This window comes from Pleuronectes platessa, chromosome 11, assembly GCF_947347685.1.
Source record: "Pleuronectes platessa chromosome 11, fPlePla1.1, whole genome shotgun sequence".
Taxonomy (NCBI): domain Eukaryota; kingdom Metazoa; phylum Chordata; class Actinopteri; order Pleuronectiformes; family Pleuronectidae; genus Pleuronectes; species Pleuronectes platessa.
This window is the reverse complement of record NC_070636.1, coordinates 17,695,140-17,712,243: the sequence shown is the minus strand read 5'-3', so window position 1 is coordinate 17,712,243 and position 17,104 is coordinate 17,695,140. Positions and strand designations below refer to the sequence as shown.

Sequence of the window (17,104 nt, the reverse complement as noted above, 5' to 3'; positions counted from 1 at the left end):
CTGCAGGCAGCAGCTGGGTCAGTCGTCATGCACCAGCAGCTGTGTCTGGTCGGGATAAAGTGTCAGGACCCCCTGAATTTGGCCTCTGGTCTCTGTAGTATCAGACCACAAGCAGCTGCTTTGTTCATCAATGAGACGGAGATGCTTTGTGTGTGTGTTTGTGTTAGTGTGTCATCACTCTGTATTTGAGTAACTTTTAACAGGCACTGAAACTTTCTTTTAATGGCTATAAATGTAAAAACAAAATATTACTATTACAGAATTACATTATTTATTTTATAAGAAGAACCATATCAAGAGTACAGGAGGATTAAGATGTCATGCTACGCATATTTAAAGTGTCAAATCCTTTGTAGACACGTGGCTGTGAAAAGTTTTGAAAGTTTTCTGTGGTCAGATTTGACAGAAACCTTTCTTCTGTTGGGAAAACTTGTCGCCACTAAAATCTAGTGTGGCAAACCTAAATCTAAGTTGATCCTAACTTTTGTGAATGTGAGGAGAGTAATATTTCTTTATATGAATGACTGCCCGTCAGTGTAAACAGCGTAAAGTACCCACTTCTAGTAAGGGCTCTGGTTCCTGAAGTAGATTTCCCGTTATTTTGCTCCATGATGCTTCAGAAAATCCTCATAAAAAGTATTTTAAGTTTGAACCAGGCCAAACAACTACGAGATTAATCGTGACCATAAAACATTTGAATCAAAGCAACAACAATATTAGAAAACAAAAAATGGCAAAGGTATAAACTGTGTAGATATTTGCATTTAACCTAGTGTCTTAATGCTGAACGATCTGAGCATAGCCAGCATAATTATCCCGGTTGTGTTCAACATTCCCGGGGTAATAATGAGCTTGTCTAATCAAAGATGTGTGTTTTACTTCTCCTTCACATTATAAATAAAACAACTTTACTTAAAACGCAGTTGATAGCATTTGGACTTGTGGTTTCTGGAGCAGTACATCACATTGTTTCACAATCTTGCTGCTTGTGGTTAATCTACATTTGATGGTTCCAATATTATGGCTGATAATCAAAATATCTATTCAGAAAATGAATGGGATTTCCACTCCTGGAGCCACGTTGTTGAGCTCTATTTTTTATGTTCAAAGGATCCTGTAGATTTGTGGCTAAATCAAGCTAAGCACAGGTCTTACACTTGGTATTTTGATGCTCTTTAATACTGCAAGTAGAGAAGGAAGTGCACGTTTCAATGTGTGTCTGTGCGATTCAGTTTCAGTGGGTTTCTCTAACAGGCGGTTAGTTCCTATACCAGTAAATCCAACTGTGTAAACTCTGTGTTTCAATCAGCTCTCTCTGAACGCTGCAGTCTGAGCCAGACAGCCAGGCCAGCGGGCAGCAGACTGTAACCCAACCACAGTTAAATCTCAGCAGCTAATTTGATGGCCCCAACGTGCCCATTCTTGCTCAATGCAAACCCCCTCCACCCCATCGTCCTACATAGCAAGGCAGCAGGGGAAGAATGCCTGCGTAACAACATGGTGAAAGCCACACCTCCCTCTCTCCATCCCTCCCTCCTTTACTCTCCCTCTTCGCCCCTTGTCGGTGGGGCGGAACAATGCACAGAGGGTTGAGCAGCTGTCAAAACAGCCACCCTCCTTGAGTTGAAGTGCCACCTCCCTGCACAAGTGGTATCTGATGAGCCAAGCTCACCTCCTCATTGGGCCTCAATAGAGGCTGGATTACTCCAAACAGGATTTCCATCCCACTGAATCGAGCCCACGTTTTAATGTGGAGTCACTTGCTGGGGAAAAAATGGGTTTATGTTCTTTGTCTGAATTTCAGAAGCTTCCTACGGGTTAAGGTTGGGTTTACCTGCTGGTGTATAGTGTTCTTTATGTTCGCAGAGTAGACAGAAGTGTTGGAAATGTGTCTGCCATGTGTGTGTGTGTGTGTGTGTGTGTGTGTGTGTGTGTGTGTGTGTGTGTGTGTGTGTGTGTGTGTGTGTGTGTGTGTGTGTGTGTGTGTGTGTGTGTGTGTGTGTGTGTGTGTGTGTGTGTGTGTGTGTGTGTGTGTGTGTGTGTGTGTGGAGCAGGGGCCACAGAGAGTGTGGGAGCTTGTCTTTCTTTAAAGAATGTTGTGGTTTTGTTCAGTCCTTCCTAATGTAAGAATGTGTTCATATTGGTAATGGGGGGGGGGCCAGCATCGTAGCCATCTAACCACACTGCAAGATGTGTGTGTTTGAGTTAGTTTGAATGACTTTCTCAAAATGGTTTGTGTTTGCAGTGGCACACTCCCCTGCACACACACTGCGGTGCGATATGAGGCAGATGATGTCATGTTCAGATGTGGTGCTTCAGGAAATATAGCCAGAGAAGTTTAACTGTGTCTGAATATATGTGAGTGGCTCAGCCTCGTTACCATCCATAGAAAATTCCAAGTTCACCAGAGGCTTGATTCAGACACATGCGTATGAATGTCCATGCGTTTACATGTGGGTTTAATTATCTTTGTCTTCTGACCTCCTTCTCCAGAGGTCCCCAGGATCACCTCAGAGCCCCAGGATGTCGACGTCACATCAGGGAACACGGTCTACTTCACCTGCAGGGCCGAGGGCAACCCCAAACCACAGATCATCTGGCTCAGGAACAAGTAGGACAGCTCATGTTCTGACTAATGTTATGTCACCAAAGGCTTTAATCGTCACTTTGTGTTTTTAAGCTAGTTACCTCTGCCAAGGAGGTTATGTTTTCGTCTGCAGGATTATGCATTAACTGCTGGATATATTACCATGAAACTTGGGGGAAGGGTGTGTTATGGGTCAGGGAGCAGATCCAGGATATTTTTTTTCTTTAACATAAGGCTTTTTTTTTTGTCATTCTGGTTGTTATTTTGTTATTTGTGTATGAAAAAGGCATATCAGACATGTTAAGGGGACTGATAATTATTGATCCAAATCAAAATAAGGATCTAGTGAATTTAAATGTGGTTTCATAAGGGGACTATTGGTCATTGGCAGAGGTATGAACTATAACAATATAAGTGCCATTCTAGTTCCAGTTTTAAGATTGATGTAATACGTGTTAAATTACCATTACCATTTTAAAAGGATTAGGGATTATGCCAGCACTTGCACGGACATCACTGAGCGTATTGTGTATCTCTATTGTGCACCCCCCTCGCAGCAATGCTCTAAACATGCGTGACGACAGCCGTCTGAACCTGCTGGAAGACGGGACGCTGATGATCCAGGACACCAGGGAGACGGACCAGGGCGTCTACCAGTGCATGGCCAAAAACGTGGCCGGGGAGGTCAAGACTTCACAGGTCACACTGCGATATTTCGGAGCCCCCTGTAAGTGGCTGCTGTCAAACTCAACCTCTGCTTGTGTCAGATGATGTTCATGTTTAATAAGATGTAGAAAAACAAAACAGGAAAATTGTGTAGTCAATTCTGAGATTGTACCCTCTAACTAATTTTTTAGTAAAGTGAATTAAAGCAAAGGTAGTCTTTCCATTTAAATGGAGAAAATGAATAAACCGGTTCATTTTATTAATTCCGTTGCAACAGTTATATCATTATGATAGCACTACCAGCTAAATTAAATGTATCGTTGTGTAAACATTGTATCGTCTGGGGTGAAGACTAAAGTGACATTTGGTCAGCAGGGGTTTCAATCAGCGTGAGACAATGTAGGCAGACTGGAGCAAGGTGTCTGACCTCAGAGCAGCTCTGAGGTTAACTTCAGAGTTCAGCAGGTCAAATAACTGGGTTGTCCCGCTGAGCTCTGAGCAAAGCCTGCTGGCACTCATGTGAATTTTATTAACACACACATTCCCTCTCACACACACACTCACATTCCCTCTCACACAGACACACACAGACACACACACACACACACACACACACACACACACACATTCTCTCTCAAACGCTCTAAGGCACACAAAAGTACATTCTGTCCTCTTTCTTTGCTGGTCTTTCTTCTGCCTGGCATATATACACACTTAAGCAGCACTCGCACATCAATCAGTCTGACTGCGAATGGCCGCCGCTGTGGGAGATTAGCGCGGCCGTCTCCAGTTGACCTCAAGGGCTCGTCTCTGGGGTGACGGACGGCCCCAGTGACTGGACCTTGTTAAGGAACAGTCTCTGAGAGCAGATGTTGTACGTTTCCTGTCTCCGTGCGATTGTAAACGGCAGGGCCCTCACTGTGTACATATTTCCCTGAACTCCACTGTAATCAGTGGCCAAATATGGCCAGGACGCGACCACATTTTGTGACACATAAAGGAAGTTGTTTTAGCAAGTAATCAAAGTGGCTTTTATTGACAGATATATACAAATATGACCTTTGTGCATCATCTGACCATTTGAAATGCACACTTTCTTTTGAGCATATCCCCTGTATACTGAGGGACATCGCTGGTTACCTCATACCCTGAAATGGCTTAGACCACATGAAACATGTTGTCATCTCTGACCTTATTAATGTACCGTCATTCGCATGTTCTCCTCCTCCTCCCCTTTCGACCTGCTCCTCCAGCACGGCCAAGTTTTGTGATCCAGCCGCAGAACACCGAGGTGCTGGTGGGAGAGAGCATTACCTTGGAGTGCAGCGCCACTGGCCAGCCACAGCCCCGGGTCACCTGGACAAAGGGCGACCGCACCCCGCTGCCCAACGACGCTCGCATCAACACCACCCCCTCTGGAGGACTCTTCATCCAGAACGTGGACCAAGCGGACGGTGGACAATACACCTGCTTTGCCTCCAATAACGTTGATACCATACATGCAACGGCGTTTATCATTGTACAAGGTAGGAACCAGACGTCATGTGTTAGGTGATTGTGTTTTGCCTTTTGTATTGTAATGTTCTCTTATAGGGGAATATTTTTTACATTGAGTGCGTTCTCTTTCCAGCCTCTGTAACATTGTGACATGGAAAGCCCTTCAGTCTGGAGTTAGCATGTTTATGCCATGTGTGTGTGGGTTTTCTCTGTGTTCTCTGGCTTCCTCTCACAGTCCAAAGACCTTCAGACTCAGTTTAGGTTGATTGGAGACTCTAAATTAACCATGGATGTGAATGTGAAGCCTAGTTTATGCTGGTTCTTCCTATATATTCTTGCGTTGGCATTAATATATAAAGTATTAATGAAGGGACATAGAGATTCCCAGATGGCTCCTGGAGGGCAAGTATTGAGACTTGGCATTCTAAAAGAAACTATTGAAAAAAACAAGCCGGAAGTGGTGCTCTTGGAAGAAAAACAGCCGTATTGTGATTGAGATTTTACAGGATGTTGTCATGTAACACATGTTCTGAATCAATTGCTTTTTCTCACCTCAGAATAGAGACAACACTCAACACTTTCACATAAAATTAAACAGAATTGTCTCTTTTCCCCTCTGTCTGTAGCGATCCCTCAGTTCACACTTGCACCGCAGGACCAGTCAGCGCTGGAGGGTCACACGGTGGACTTCCCTTGCGAGGCCAGTGGTTACCCGCAACCGGTGATCGCCTGGACAAGGGGGGGCAGTCCTCTGCCACAGGATCGTCGCCACGTGGTCCTGTCCTCTGGGACTCTGCGCATCACTCGGGTGGCAGCCCACGATGAGGGCCAGTACGAGTGCCAGGCAGTCAGCCCCGTGGGCACTGTCCGCGTAGCTGCTCAGCTCAGCATCCAGCAGAGAGGTGAGGGTCAACATGATATTGTATATTACTAGATCGTTTTTTTAATCAATGACAAGTTAATTTACACAAGATCACCTTGACAGAATCTAGGCTTCTGTGGTGAATGTTGAATTTTAGGTTATATAAGAGAGATGATGTGGAAGTAGAGCTGGAACTTACACAGGCTGTTAGTGTGGGTGCTGTAAGGTCTTCTTCAAACACTGTGTGTTTGTGGAGGAGGGGAGTGTTGGGTGGTAAAATGTTAAGAGGCGGGGAGTGGTGCAGACCCCTTCAGCCACAGCTAATTTGTCTCTGCACGTGCGAGTCGGCCATTACACTGTTACGATGCAAGTATACATTGGAAGACAGTGTTGGGGGGGGGGGGGGGGAATTAGCATCTGCAAGTTTGGCATCTTTGTGTGTCTATGTGCAATGTAAATGCATGACACTTTAACTGTGCAAATATTTTTGTGTGTGCAAGCAAGAGGAAGGCATATCACAGTTGGAGCTTTCTCGTTTGCGTGTGTGTATTTCTTTCTGTGGTTGCAAGGACCAATTTGATTCCAAACCATTGGTCCTCAAAATGTAACAGTGCTGCCTGAGGGTTAGGCCTTGGTTTAGAGTAAGTGTCAGTGTTGAGGTTGAGTGTTTATTTGCAGAGGTGGACAAATTACACACATTCTTTACTCAAGTAGAAGTAAAGTTACTTGTGTTAAAAAACGACTCAAGTAAGACTGTAAGTACTGATTAACTTCTTTACTCAAGATTATTAAAGTGCAGGCTACGAATCATCATCCAGGTAAAGAAGTTCCCCTCTGATTTACTGTTTACTGTTCAAATCAATCATTTTTCATTTAAATGAGGGTTAGGGAATGTTTTGTTGCTCTGTGTCATCGTCATCTTTTCAGTAATGTTGGCTCTTTTTGTGTGTGTGTGTGTGTGTGTGTGTGTGTGAGTGTGTGTGTGTGTGTGTGTGTGTGTGTGTGTGTGTGTGTGTGTGTGTGTGTGTGTGTGTGTGTGTGTGTGTGTGTAAACTAAAATTACAGACTTGGCTTCGCACAGGAAAGCATGGCACTCTGTTATCCTGAGATGACACCATGGTTTTCCATGTAGTAATGGCTGTTAACATGGCTCAAAGTACCCGTTGCATAATGGCTCTACACAGTTTAAGTCCTGTACAAATCCGCGACCATGCTTGTTCTGTCTGACAGTGTGTAAGAGCGCTGTGCAGAGTAAAAGACAAACCATGAGAAGAAAGGGAAAGCAGAAATTAAAAGATGAAGTTTAGTATGTTGCCATTCAACACACACGTTGGTGTAACTGTAACATCAATACCTGTTACTGTGTTGGGATTCCTGCGAGACACAGAGTGGTACTGGCAGCACGTTGTCAGTAGCTTTGATGCTGGGTTCTGTACCCAGCAGTGAACCCCGCGCTTTAGAGAGTTCAACTTTGATTTAAAGGCAGTTAATTAGTGTGAGTCTACTATGAAACTGCCTCCCACTGCACTTTGTGCTCTAAAACTTGTGGGATTTTCCCAAGGCCAGGTGGCTCGCTGCTGCCTGCTGCATGGGAACCAGGCAGGAATGTGAACACGGTGTGTGAGGGGCAAACATCCACCCGCTCCCACCAGACACCTCAGCGGAAGAGTGAAATTTAGACAGTACAGTATCACACAGGGACTCCCTCGGGTTTGTGCGTGCTTGTTTTTGTTAGCTCTTTAGGACCTTTTTTCCAGCATAAACACTGACCTTGCCAGGACCAGTAGACCTCATGGGGACCTAAGCCTGGTCCTGGTTAAGGCTAGGGGGAAGATGTGAATTGTGGTTAGGGTAAAGTTAGTTTGGGGATAAAACACAGCTCTGTAAATAGCCACCTTCAAACATGCCCTGAACGCAGATTGTCTGAGTGAGAGCCTCCAGACTTTCTGTAGACTTACTCCGGCCAGTCCCCTAAAGTCTGCAGAAATTCTGGTGGAGCCAGAGAAGCCATAGCAGCACAGCCAGAGATCCTCTCAAGGGGCCCGTCAGATAGAGTGGGGGTGTTGATAACGTCTCAAACATGCAGCAGATGCAAAAATGAGACACAGACAAAGATGTCAAGAGAGTTTTTTGTGATATTTGCCAACGCCGATGTTGATGTGCTGTAAACAAAATCACGTGATCTCTGCAGCAGAATTAATCCGTTACATCCTGCCTCTACTTGCTGCACCACCTTTCATTTAAAACGTCTGGAGATTTCTGTTTTGCTGTAAATGCGTCTGTGCAGAGAATACCCTGCTGCGTTGTGCATGTGTGAAAGGCAAACTGTGGAGAAAGTCCAGAACTAATTCTCCGGACTTACTTCTGAGGTCATATGAAAACAGCTTGACAGAACTTTTTAAGGGGAAGGTAAAAATAAGTCATTGCTATGGATAATTGAATGATTAGTCTAGGTTAGGAGGTTGACATTTGAGGTTATGCATTTTGTTATGATGGTTAAGGTTAGAGAATGGGGCAAGGGGCTGTATTATGCTGATGAGTGTCCCCCACGGGATAGTGAAACGTGTGCGTGTGTCTGTCTGTGTGTGTGTCTGTGTGTGTGTGTGTGTATGTGTGTGTGTCTGTCTGTGTGTGTACGTGCGTGTTTGTGAGTCAAGGTGAGTGATGGCGGACCTACTCGATCTGTGTACACAAATGAAAACCAGCTGTTTTCACTGCCTATAGCATCTGTTAGGATGAGATGCTGCCTGCACAACATATTGAAATTAAAATGTTTGAGTCATTGAAATGAAAATCCTATGAACCGGAAAAGAAATTAGCTTTACAAAGACATAAAGCTGTTGAATGTTTTGTAGCCCTGTAATAGAAGAGAGAGAAATAGCCTTTGCAGTGTAACACAAACTGTGAGCGTGTGTATCCATTTTTAAAAACGCTAAGTCTTAGAACATTGTGTCTGTTATGATTCATTGCAAGATTCATTTGACATTGTACACTGATGCATAATCATTAACACATGCGCATGTGTGTGTGTGTGTGTATGTTTTAACTCATTCAGTAACGCCTGTTTTCACAAATGCTCCAAGGGACCTGACGGTTGAGTCTGGTCAGGATGTCCAGATTCCCTGCAGCGCTCAGGGCCAGCCGCAACCCGTCCTCACGTGGAACAAGGTTAGACGCTCAAGCTCCCGTTGGCTGAGTCAGGTCTCACCCCCGTGACCTCATGACCTCAGAGGTCATGGGGGTGAGACAAGTGCTGAAGTGGTTGGACTGGGACCAGGACATATCTTAAATCAGTCATTTTTGTAAAGTAAAGCAAAGGATGAGAACGACTTGATTTGGTGATAATTATATTTTAGCTCAGAGTTTTTCTGACATAACGCTTAATCCCTTTCTTGTCATTTGATCCCCATATTCTCACGCCTGTTCCCGGGGCCATAACCTTTCCCCTTTTGTCTCCCCGCCAAACCTGTCCTTCCCAGGATGGTGTGCAAGTGACAGAAAGTGGCAAGTTCCACATCAGCCCTGAGGGTTACCTGGAGGTGAAGGACGTGGGCACTGCCGATGCTGGACGCTACGAGTGCGTCGCTCGCAATCCCATCGGCATCCAGGTTGCTAGCATGGTGCTAACTGTCACGGGTAAGAAAGAGCTGAGGTCAGCAGCTTTTGTCCTTTCTCTCTGAGGGGCGGGATGACCCCTTGTTAGAAAGTAAGGTTTAGACTTATCAATAGTGTCGCAAATATTGTCTCATACATCTACTGAAGAGAAAACTGATATATTATAATACTTATTCACTGTTACACATACTATGATCCATATAGCTCCACCACATAGTAACAGCTGCATTCTGGAGACATCAGTTTAATGCAAAATAAATATAAAGTAGGGCTGTTGTCAAACAAAGAAAATCTTGGTCAATTGAAATGTTGTTGGGAAGAGGAGTAAAGTATTGCTAACCAATTATATTTATACCAATCATATTATATGTAAATATTGTCCTTCTGCCTAGCCTTGTTGGAAAGTGGTCACACCCAGGATGTGCACACAGGTAGGCAAAAAGTTGTGATGACGAGTAAAATAAATAAAATGATAAGAGCTTTTTACTGCCTGACAGCTTCCACAGATTTATTTTTGTTGTCAGAGCTTTTCACATATTCATCTACCCTACCTTTAAATCATAATTTTATCAAACATAATAGAAATATATCAATTCTGATGTGTGCATTCTCTAAGTGTAAAACATTAAACGTTACGATCTGCCATGGTGGTTCCTCAAATTAACATTTGACTATTCAGTCATCCTCATAAACAAAAAACTTGTATTATGGTGTTGATTAGTTTGGAGCCAATTCCAAGTAAATTTAAAGATTTGAAAACATTTTTTCTCTCCCTTCGACCTACTAAAATAATGGACTAAGCATTGAAGTGTAATGAATTAGCACTGATGAATGTACTGGTGGAAAATAATTTAGAATCATTCCAGCTACATTCGCTCTCCTCCTGCACCATCGATGTGTTGAATCAGTGTAAAACCCGGTTTAGTTTGATTTCTCTTATTTAACATTTACCAATCACCAAGAAGAGGAAGTGAAAGAGAACACAAAGCAGAAACGTTGGATGATGATTTGCTAACTGAGAGACAAGTGATGATAACGACACATAAAGAGATCTGTGTTATATTTTGTATACTCAGTGTGAATTGATGTCACATTAGTGCAGAGTCCACAGAGGAGTGAGATCTGTTGATCTTCTTGGTCCAAGTCAGTGAGCATGTGTGTCACACTCTGCTGCACCGCTATCAGATTCCTATCAGCTCTTCCCTGTGTGTGTTGGTGTTTCCTGCTGAGATCTCTCAGCTCAGACCACAGCACTCTGCTGGTGAACCATAAACTGCATCAGTGTGCTCAGTGGTTGTTGGACTGTCTCTAGTCCTCCCATCACAATTCCACTGTTTTCAGTGGCACACTCCGATGAAGAAGTGTGCCAGAAATGTGTTCACTCCAGCTACAGGAGGGAAGCTGAAGTCTTTTACACTATTCCTTTGGAAATAAGGAACATCAGTTAAGTTCTATATACAAACCATTGCTTTTTTACCAGTTATATAACGGCATAAAAATGCCATAAAACATTTTTGGGAAGAATTTAATGGGGCATTTTATTTGAACTGATACAAATAGACAGCTTTTTGGCCAAATCTCTTTATTATGAAAATTACACCATCTGCACCTATTTTGTTTCCATACGTGTGGTTTTTAGCTTGTTACTCTCTTTGCCACCGAGTCACATTTTTCACAGAAAAATGACAACTCGATTTATGGCATGAAGGAAGAAACTGCTTCACCCATTGCGTTAACAAAACAAGGAAAGGATTCACCAGCGTCATGTTGCTGCAGCGTCTTTACAACATTGGCAGAACAATAACAGCACCTGGAGGTGCTCGGTACATGAACGTTTTCCGTTGCTATTTAAAAAAAATGGAAATAACCACAACTGGAGACAGTGTGTGCTAGTTGATGTTAGTTTTGGTTACGAGCAACCTGTGAATGATGTTTTTGTGCTTTTCTTTTTTTTTTTTCAGTTCCTGCAGTGAGTAGAGAGGGCGACACCTTCGTGAGCACATCCATCGAGCAGGCCATCCGTAATGTGGACAGTGCTATTGAGTCCACAAGGAGACGTCTGTTTGACGGGTAAGATATGAGAGGGTCACATAACAGACACACTTACACTTGCACATTTAAGTGTGTCTTAAATCCCTTTGAAGGTTTGTCAGAAAGTGAGGACCAGCCAAAATGTATTCACTTTCCAAATATGAATCGTCAAACTTGTCCCTGCAATGATATCTATAAAAATACATTATATATGCCTTCTTACATAACATAACATTTGATTGTGATTAATACTTACTGTGATTAATACTTACACAAACATTATTATTAACACAACTTACACAAGGGGAAAGCTTCACATTCCCCTGTATTAGCGATAGGATAGGAGGCCTTTTGTAGAGCATGTTCAGTCTGTAATGTGGAGCAGATTCGGTTTAGAGTGAAAGTAAACTCTAAATTGTGTTTGTTTTCCTCTGTATAAGAGCTTTCAAATGCTCACTAAACTCGGGATAATCTCCTGAAATTATTTGGTTGGATTGTATATGTGAACGCAGTTGCCAGCCCTCTCATAAAAACTCCAAATCATGTCCGAGTGAGCCCATGAGAGAATACAGCAGGAGAGATTCACAGTGAGCATGTGAGAGCATCAATTGTGTTTTTTAATTTAAAAGGACGCGAAACAGAAAGAAAATAAAAGAATACAAATATTTCAGAATGAAAGAGTCGCAATAAACAAAGAAGACATAGACGGACGATGTCAACTTTGAAAGACATCGAGATACAAGAGCTATTGGTGATAAGGGCTGATGATGGTGTTGATGTGCCTTAAACAAAAACACATCTGCAACAGAATTAATCTGTCATTTCCTGCCTCCTGCAGGCTGAACCCAGGCGTCACCCCTCACCTGAATGTTCGGGAGATTTTCCTTTTTTTGTGAACTATTCAGAAACTTGTATGTATAAATGTACAGAAACAATTTTTGGAACATTCGCCAGAGTAAGAGTCTGAAAATGGCTCATGTCAGCATTGCACTACGCCTAACGTCAGCTGGGATTGGCTCCAGCCCTCAAGACCCTCGAGGGAGAAGCAGTATAGATAATGGATGGGTGTCTCTTAATGGCTGGAGGCAGAGTTTACCTACAGAATGAAAAATGTTCTTTCCCACTATGCAGTGTCTGATGTAAGGAAAAGGTCATGTACACCTTTCTGCACTAAGGTTTCAACTTACTGCAGCTCCATATACAACTGTATTTATTGGACATGTGTTTTCCACAAAAGTCTCAGTCTTTGATGGAGATTGTAACAGATGAAAGCAGAAGTGTGCAACAACATTATGTCATTACTATTTTTTTTAACTTCCAGACACTGACGGGGCCAACATTAAAACACTAATAGCCGGTCTCACATCGTCTTGGCAAATGACTTGCATGTCTGAGTCAGAGCCTTCAGGTAAAGAGTGTAGCCATGAAAGTTTCAGAGGCCGTGCCTGACACCCTGCTGGTTCATTGCACAATGTTTTCAATTTTCCGTCAGATCAAAACAATTTGAGCGCTGCCGTAGGGCGTGGTACTCACAGCCATTTGTTCTCACAGCTGCAGTCAGTGTCTGTGGCTGGTTATCATCAGCTTCTCATTTTATCCTTATCAATTTGCATATTTTCAAATGGTGTGTCGAAGTATTAATCCTCCGGGATGATTGAGGAAAGTCTTTGTAGATAAGAGATGTCAGCGGTGTCGATACAACTCACACGTGTTTCCATCCTGTCGAATGATGTGGTTAGCTGTTGTATTTTTCTTGGCATGCGCACAAAGTGAGTGCACACACACAGAGAACACAACCCAAACACACACACTCACATACACACACACACACACACACACACAATTGAATGCTAAATTAAGATGAGGGGATTTCTATCTCTCTATCACGACAGTAACTGGCTCAGAGTGGCGACTGCTTCCTGCATGACAGCAGACAGTCAGAACTCATAGTTTCCATGTGAGAGCGACGTTCCTGCCTGTGCAGCCCTGGTACTGCCACAGTGAAGGAACTCTATGGAGAATGCTGCAGAGAAAATTGAAAAAAAATCCTAGACTTGCACCTAATTGTAATGGGTTCTTTTCCAACCCATACTACATCCTTCCACAATGTTTTGTGGTAATCTGTTTGGTTGTTTTTGCATAATCCTGCTAACTAACAGACAAACAAACAAAAGATAACCTCTTGAATGGAGAGAGTAATTATTATGCCATATGTTCTATTTTACATATACATATAGAATGTGTTGTGGCTGCACCAAAAATCCAATAATTTAAGTTTTTAACACAAAAAAAAATGCTCATGTTCCGATAGTAACATGGCTTACATCATTATGACATCATCTGAATGTGCTCGTAAAATAAGAGTTTTTCATTTTAACATGGCCTGGGTAGAACACCTGTGCATCTGGCGTCATGGTCAGAGCCATATATGTCCAACTCTGGCGGAGCTTTAGAGGCCGCAGTGGAATGCATGTTGAGGTGCTGCAGCAGTCCAGTGGTCTTCAAGAGGGAACGAGAGCAGTAACAACACAGAGTCGTGTCCATAAACCCAGCTGCAGGCTAGTGATGGAGGAGTGGAGTGACCAAGATGTGTGTACATGTTATGGGCTTCTCTTCATTTCAACTCTCTGACCTGCTATTGCTGTGGTGAAGAAATCTATTTTGGAAGTGTGAGAGAAAACGCTGCCTTCTTTTCCTGCCCTCGAGAAACACAGACACAAAAACATCTACCCAGAAAAATGTGGTTTGACTTTGAACTTGCAAGTGCTTTCTTTTTATTTGTCTTTCTTAGCTCCCACACATTTTTTCTTCTGTTTCCCACCGTGTTTTTTTTCCCCTCTACATGACCTCATTTTCATTATCACTTGTCCTTCATCACTCTCTCCTTCTCTCCCACCTCCCGTAAACCCTGTCTACCTATCCCTCATCCCTCCAGTGAGCCTCGTACCCCAGGAGAGCTGCTCGCTCTTTTCCGGTATCCTCGTGACCCCTACACGGTGGAGCAGGCGCGAGCGGGAGAGATCTTCGAGCAAACTCTTCTGCTCATCCAGAACCACGTCAACCAGGGTCTCATGGTCGACACCAACGGCACCGGTGAGGCTGCTAACCTACTCTTCTGCGTGTTGTGTCCACAAAGTGTTTGCAAAACATATGATAAAAGCTGTGACCAGCAAAAAAGACTGTTACAGTTCATCTTTTATTTTTGGCATTCTGCATTTATTTGAAAGATGAAATGGTAAATAGAAATGCAACAAAGGTTCCAGGCTTAAAGAGTGGAAGCTTTGGTTACATGGACTACAACATTAACACTTCTTTGCCATAATTATATTTTCACATGGAGTATAACACTGGCAGCTAAAAAGTTGCAAGTTATAACACAAGTCATATTGTCCATAATTTTACAGAGGACAGAGTATTGTTGAGATTTTTTTTTATATTTTGTTGATAAAGTCATAATACTATGAGAATACATTTGTAATATTAAAATAAGGTTGTAATATTACAAAAATAAAGTTGTAATATTACACAAATATATAAACTGGTAATTTTACAACAGCAAAATGAGTCATTTAACAGGGACAATAACAGAAAATCTGTCTGTTACCTGTGTTAAAATGAGGAATATGGAACATTTTGTTAAGTTCTAGTGTAGGTCTCACAAATAACCAAATACTAAATATAATTAAATGATTATGATTTTTATAAATCAGCTCCACATTATCACAAGCATCATGACTTTAAAAAGATTGTGTCTCTTTTATGGAGAAGGATTGTTGAGTGGCTTTCTGCTAAATTCACATGTTGTGTTTTTTAACTGTCAAACTTTGTATCATATCTTTTCTTACGCTTGTGATAATTAAAAGCTCACTCACTAGCAATTAGTAAGCGATTATGTTATTAGGTTATTTTTATGCACAAACAATTGCGGACCTGCCACATTAAGCTGCTAGCGCTCAAGAACAGTTTGTGTGAGGGGCCTCCTGTTGTGCATCAGTTTCTAAGCTAAGTATTGCTGCCTTCAATCAAGGCGTGAACAACCTCACTGGGCCCATGGGAGTCAGCTCTCTGGTTTACTGGAGTTGCAGGGTGGAGCCTTTGGCCCACCATTGCTGTTGATTATGCTGTATTCATAGCGAAGGGAATAACCCATGGAACAACTTCTGGCTTGGAGAAAATCAAGGTGGAAAGAACATGATGCCATTAAGACAAAATGATTTCAGTTTATTTTCTGTTAAATCATGTTGCTCCCAATATCATTTCCACAGTTGAAAACATGAAGGAAGTGATCAGTATGTAGGAGGCTGTGATTTAATCCACACACTGTTTATAAAAAATAAAATGATGAAATTAGGATTATTTTTACTTTCATTGATTGAAGCTTCTACACAGGTGTAATAAGAATTGTCACTTTTCAAACTAGAAAAGACTGAGTCCCACAGCCGGTCTTTACTTGCTGTGGCTCAATCCCTGCGGGTCACTTTCACACTTTCAGAAAGAAAGCTTCAACCAGCTTTACCACAGACCAAGCCAACCGCCCATTTCAAACAGACAGGTTTAAAACGGGCACTGCACTGGGAATAATAAATTATGTACATTAAGTCCTTGCGGATCACGATATATATATAAAATCTGTACCCAAGTATTTTGATGGTAAAAAAAATCCAGAAATAAGATCATCTTCCCAGAAAGAGTGTTAACATTTCTTTCCCTTGGCAGATACGATTTAAACAGGCTGTAGACTGGGAAAGCTGGAATCAATGGCCAATACAAGTAATCCACTTTTAACAGCATGGACAGCCACACTCTCACAGATAATCCTGATGTAGAATAAATGTAGAGGCAGATACACAAAATACATGTTGGTGGGTTGTTTCAGTAATAAAATATTGGTTTTGACAATTTTCTGCAGGGTATACATAACATCTTTCTAAAGTCTCATTGTGTATTCAGTTCGAAGCTCCCAGCCAGTTTCCTGAGCAGAGTCCCAGCCAGTGATTCAGTTCCCAGCTACTCTATGAATTACCATGTTATTGCGAGCAACATTTGGCTGTGTGCAATCACTCCATCTGTGTGCCATTTTCTCTTAAGCAGGACCTGAGGCGGGGAGACGTAATCATAGAGCAGTTGACGAGCGGCCCATAAACAGTTTTATTAGCCCTGTGTCACACAACACAACACTAACCTGCAATCACGACCGAGCACAGGACAAATTGGAACGTGGTTCGTGTCGGTGTGCACATTTTCTCAATTATGCATGAATCAGATTGGCAGACCACGGGTTAATTTGGATGTTTACATGCATACGCATCTGCCTTTGTTTGCAGTCACATAATCATGGAAAAATGTTGAGCGGTCCAAGAAAGAAAGCTGGAGCGTCTTATATATTTCCACACACACAATGGTGGATTAACACACTCGTTGTAATGGAAGGATTGATTTAACAGCACCAAGGTCAAAGGGGCTAGATGTATCTAGATTCTGTATCTGTGCTGCTTTGGAAAGTTTTGGCTGAATCCAAGAATTGTATCTACATTATAAATCTATAGAGGAAGGAAATGGGAGGAAGGATTTGGAGTTTGTCTATAGTGATGTTATGGTTAAAAAATAGGGTTGGAAGAAGAGAGAGCTCCCTGGAATAGGAACAAAGAGAGAGCACTGTTTTCTTTACTTGTGTCAACAACCAAATTTGTTGCACTGGCCTCACACCAAGTTAACAAAGAGATTTCAGTCGATCAGCAGAAACAAATGTGCTGCTTTTATTGTATCTCCTCTTCAGCCACATTATGCCCAGTTCTCCTCTAACACACACACACACACAAAAACCACACAACAAGCCAATAATGTGT

The 17,104-nt window shown here is 42.4% G+C and overlaps 1 protein-coding gene across 1 annotated transcript in view; it reads left to right on the top strand.

Moving 5' to 3' along the window:
• The window catches only part of LOC128451364 (peroxidasin), a 57,694-nt gene that overhangs the window by 25,134 nt on the left and 15,456 nt on the right, over nucleotides 1-17,104 (top strand). The window contains exons 8-15 of the mRNA XM_053435162.1: nucleotides 2,494-2,611; nucleotides 3,145-3,314; nucleotides 4,507-4,779; nucleotides 5,377-5,652; nucleotides 8,668-8,780; nucleotides 9,092-9,248; nucleotides 11,189-11,297; nucleotides 14,194-14,351. Of these exons, the coding sequence (XP_053291137.1) occupies nucleotides 2,494-2,611; nucleotides 3,145-3,314; nucleotides 4,507-4,779; nucleotides 5,377-5,652; nucleotides 8,668-8,780; nucleotides 9,092-9,248; nucleotides 11,189-11,297; nucleotides 14,194-14,351 (1,374 nt within the window). The remainder of the gene's footprint in view (nucleotides 1-2,493; nucleotides 2,612-3,144; nucleotides 3,315-4,506; nucleotides 4,780-5,376; nucleotides 5,653-8,667; nucleotides 8,781-9,091; nucleotides 9,249-11,188; nucleotides 11,298-14,193; nucleotides 14,352-17,104) is intronic.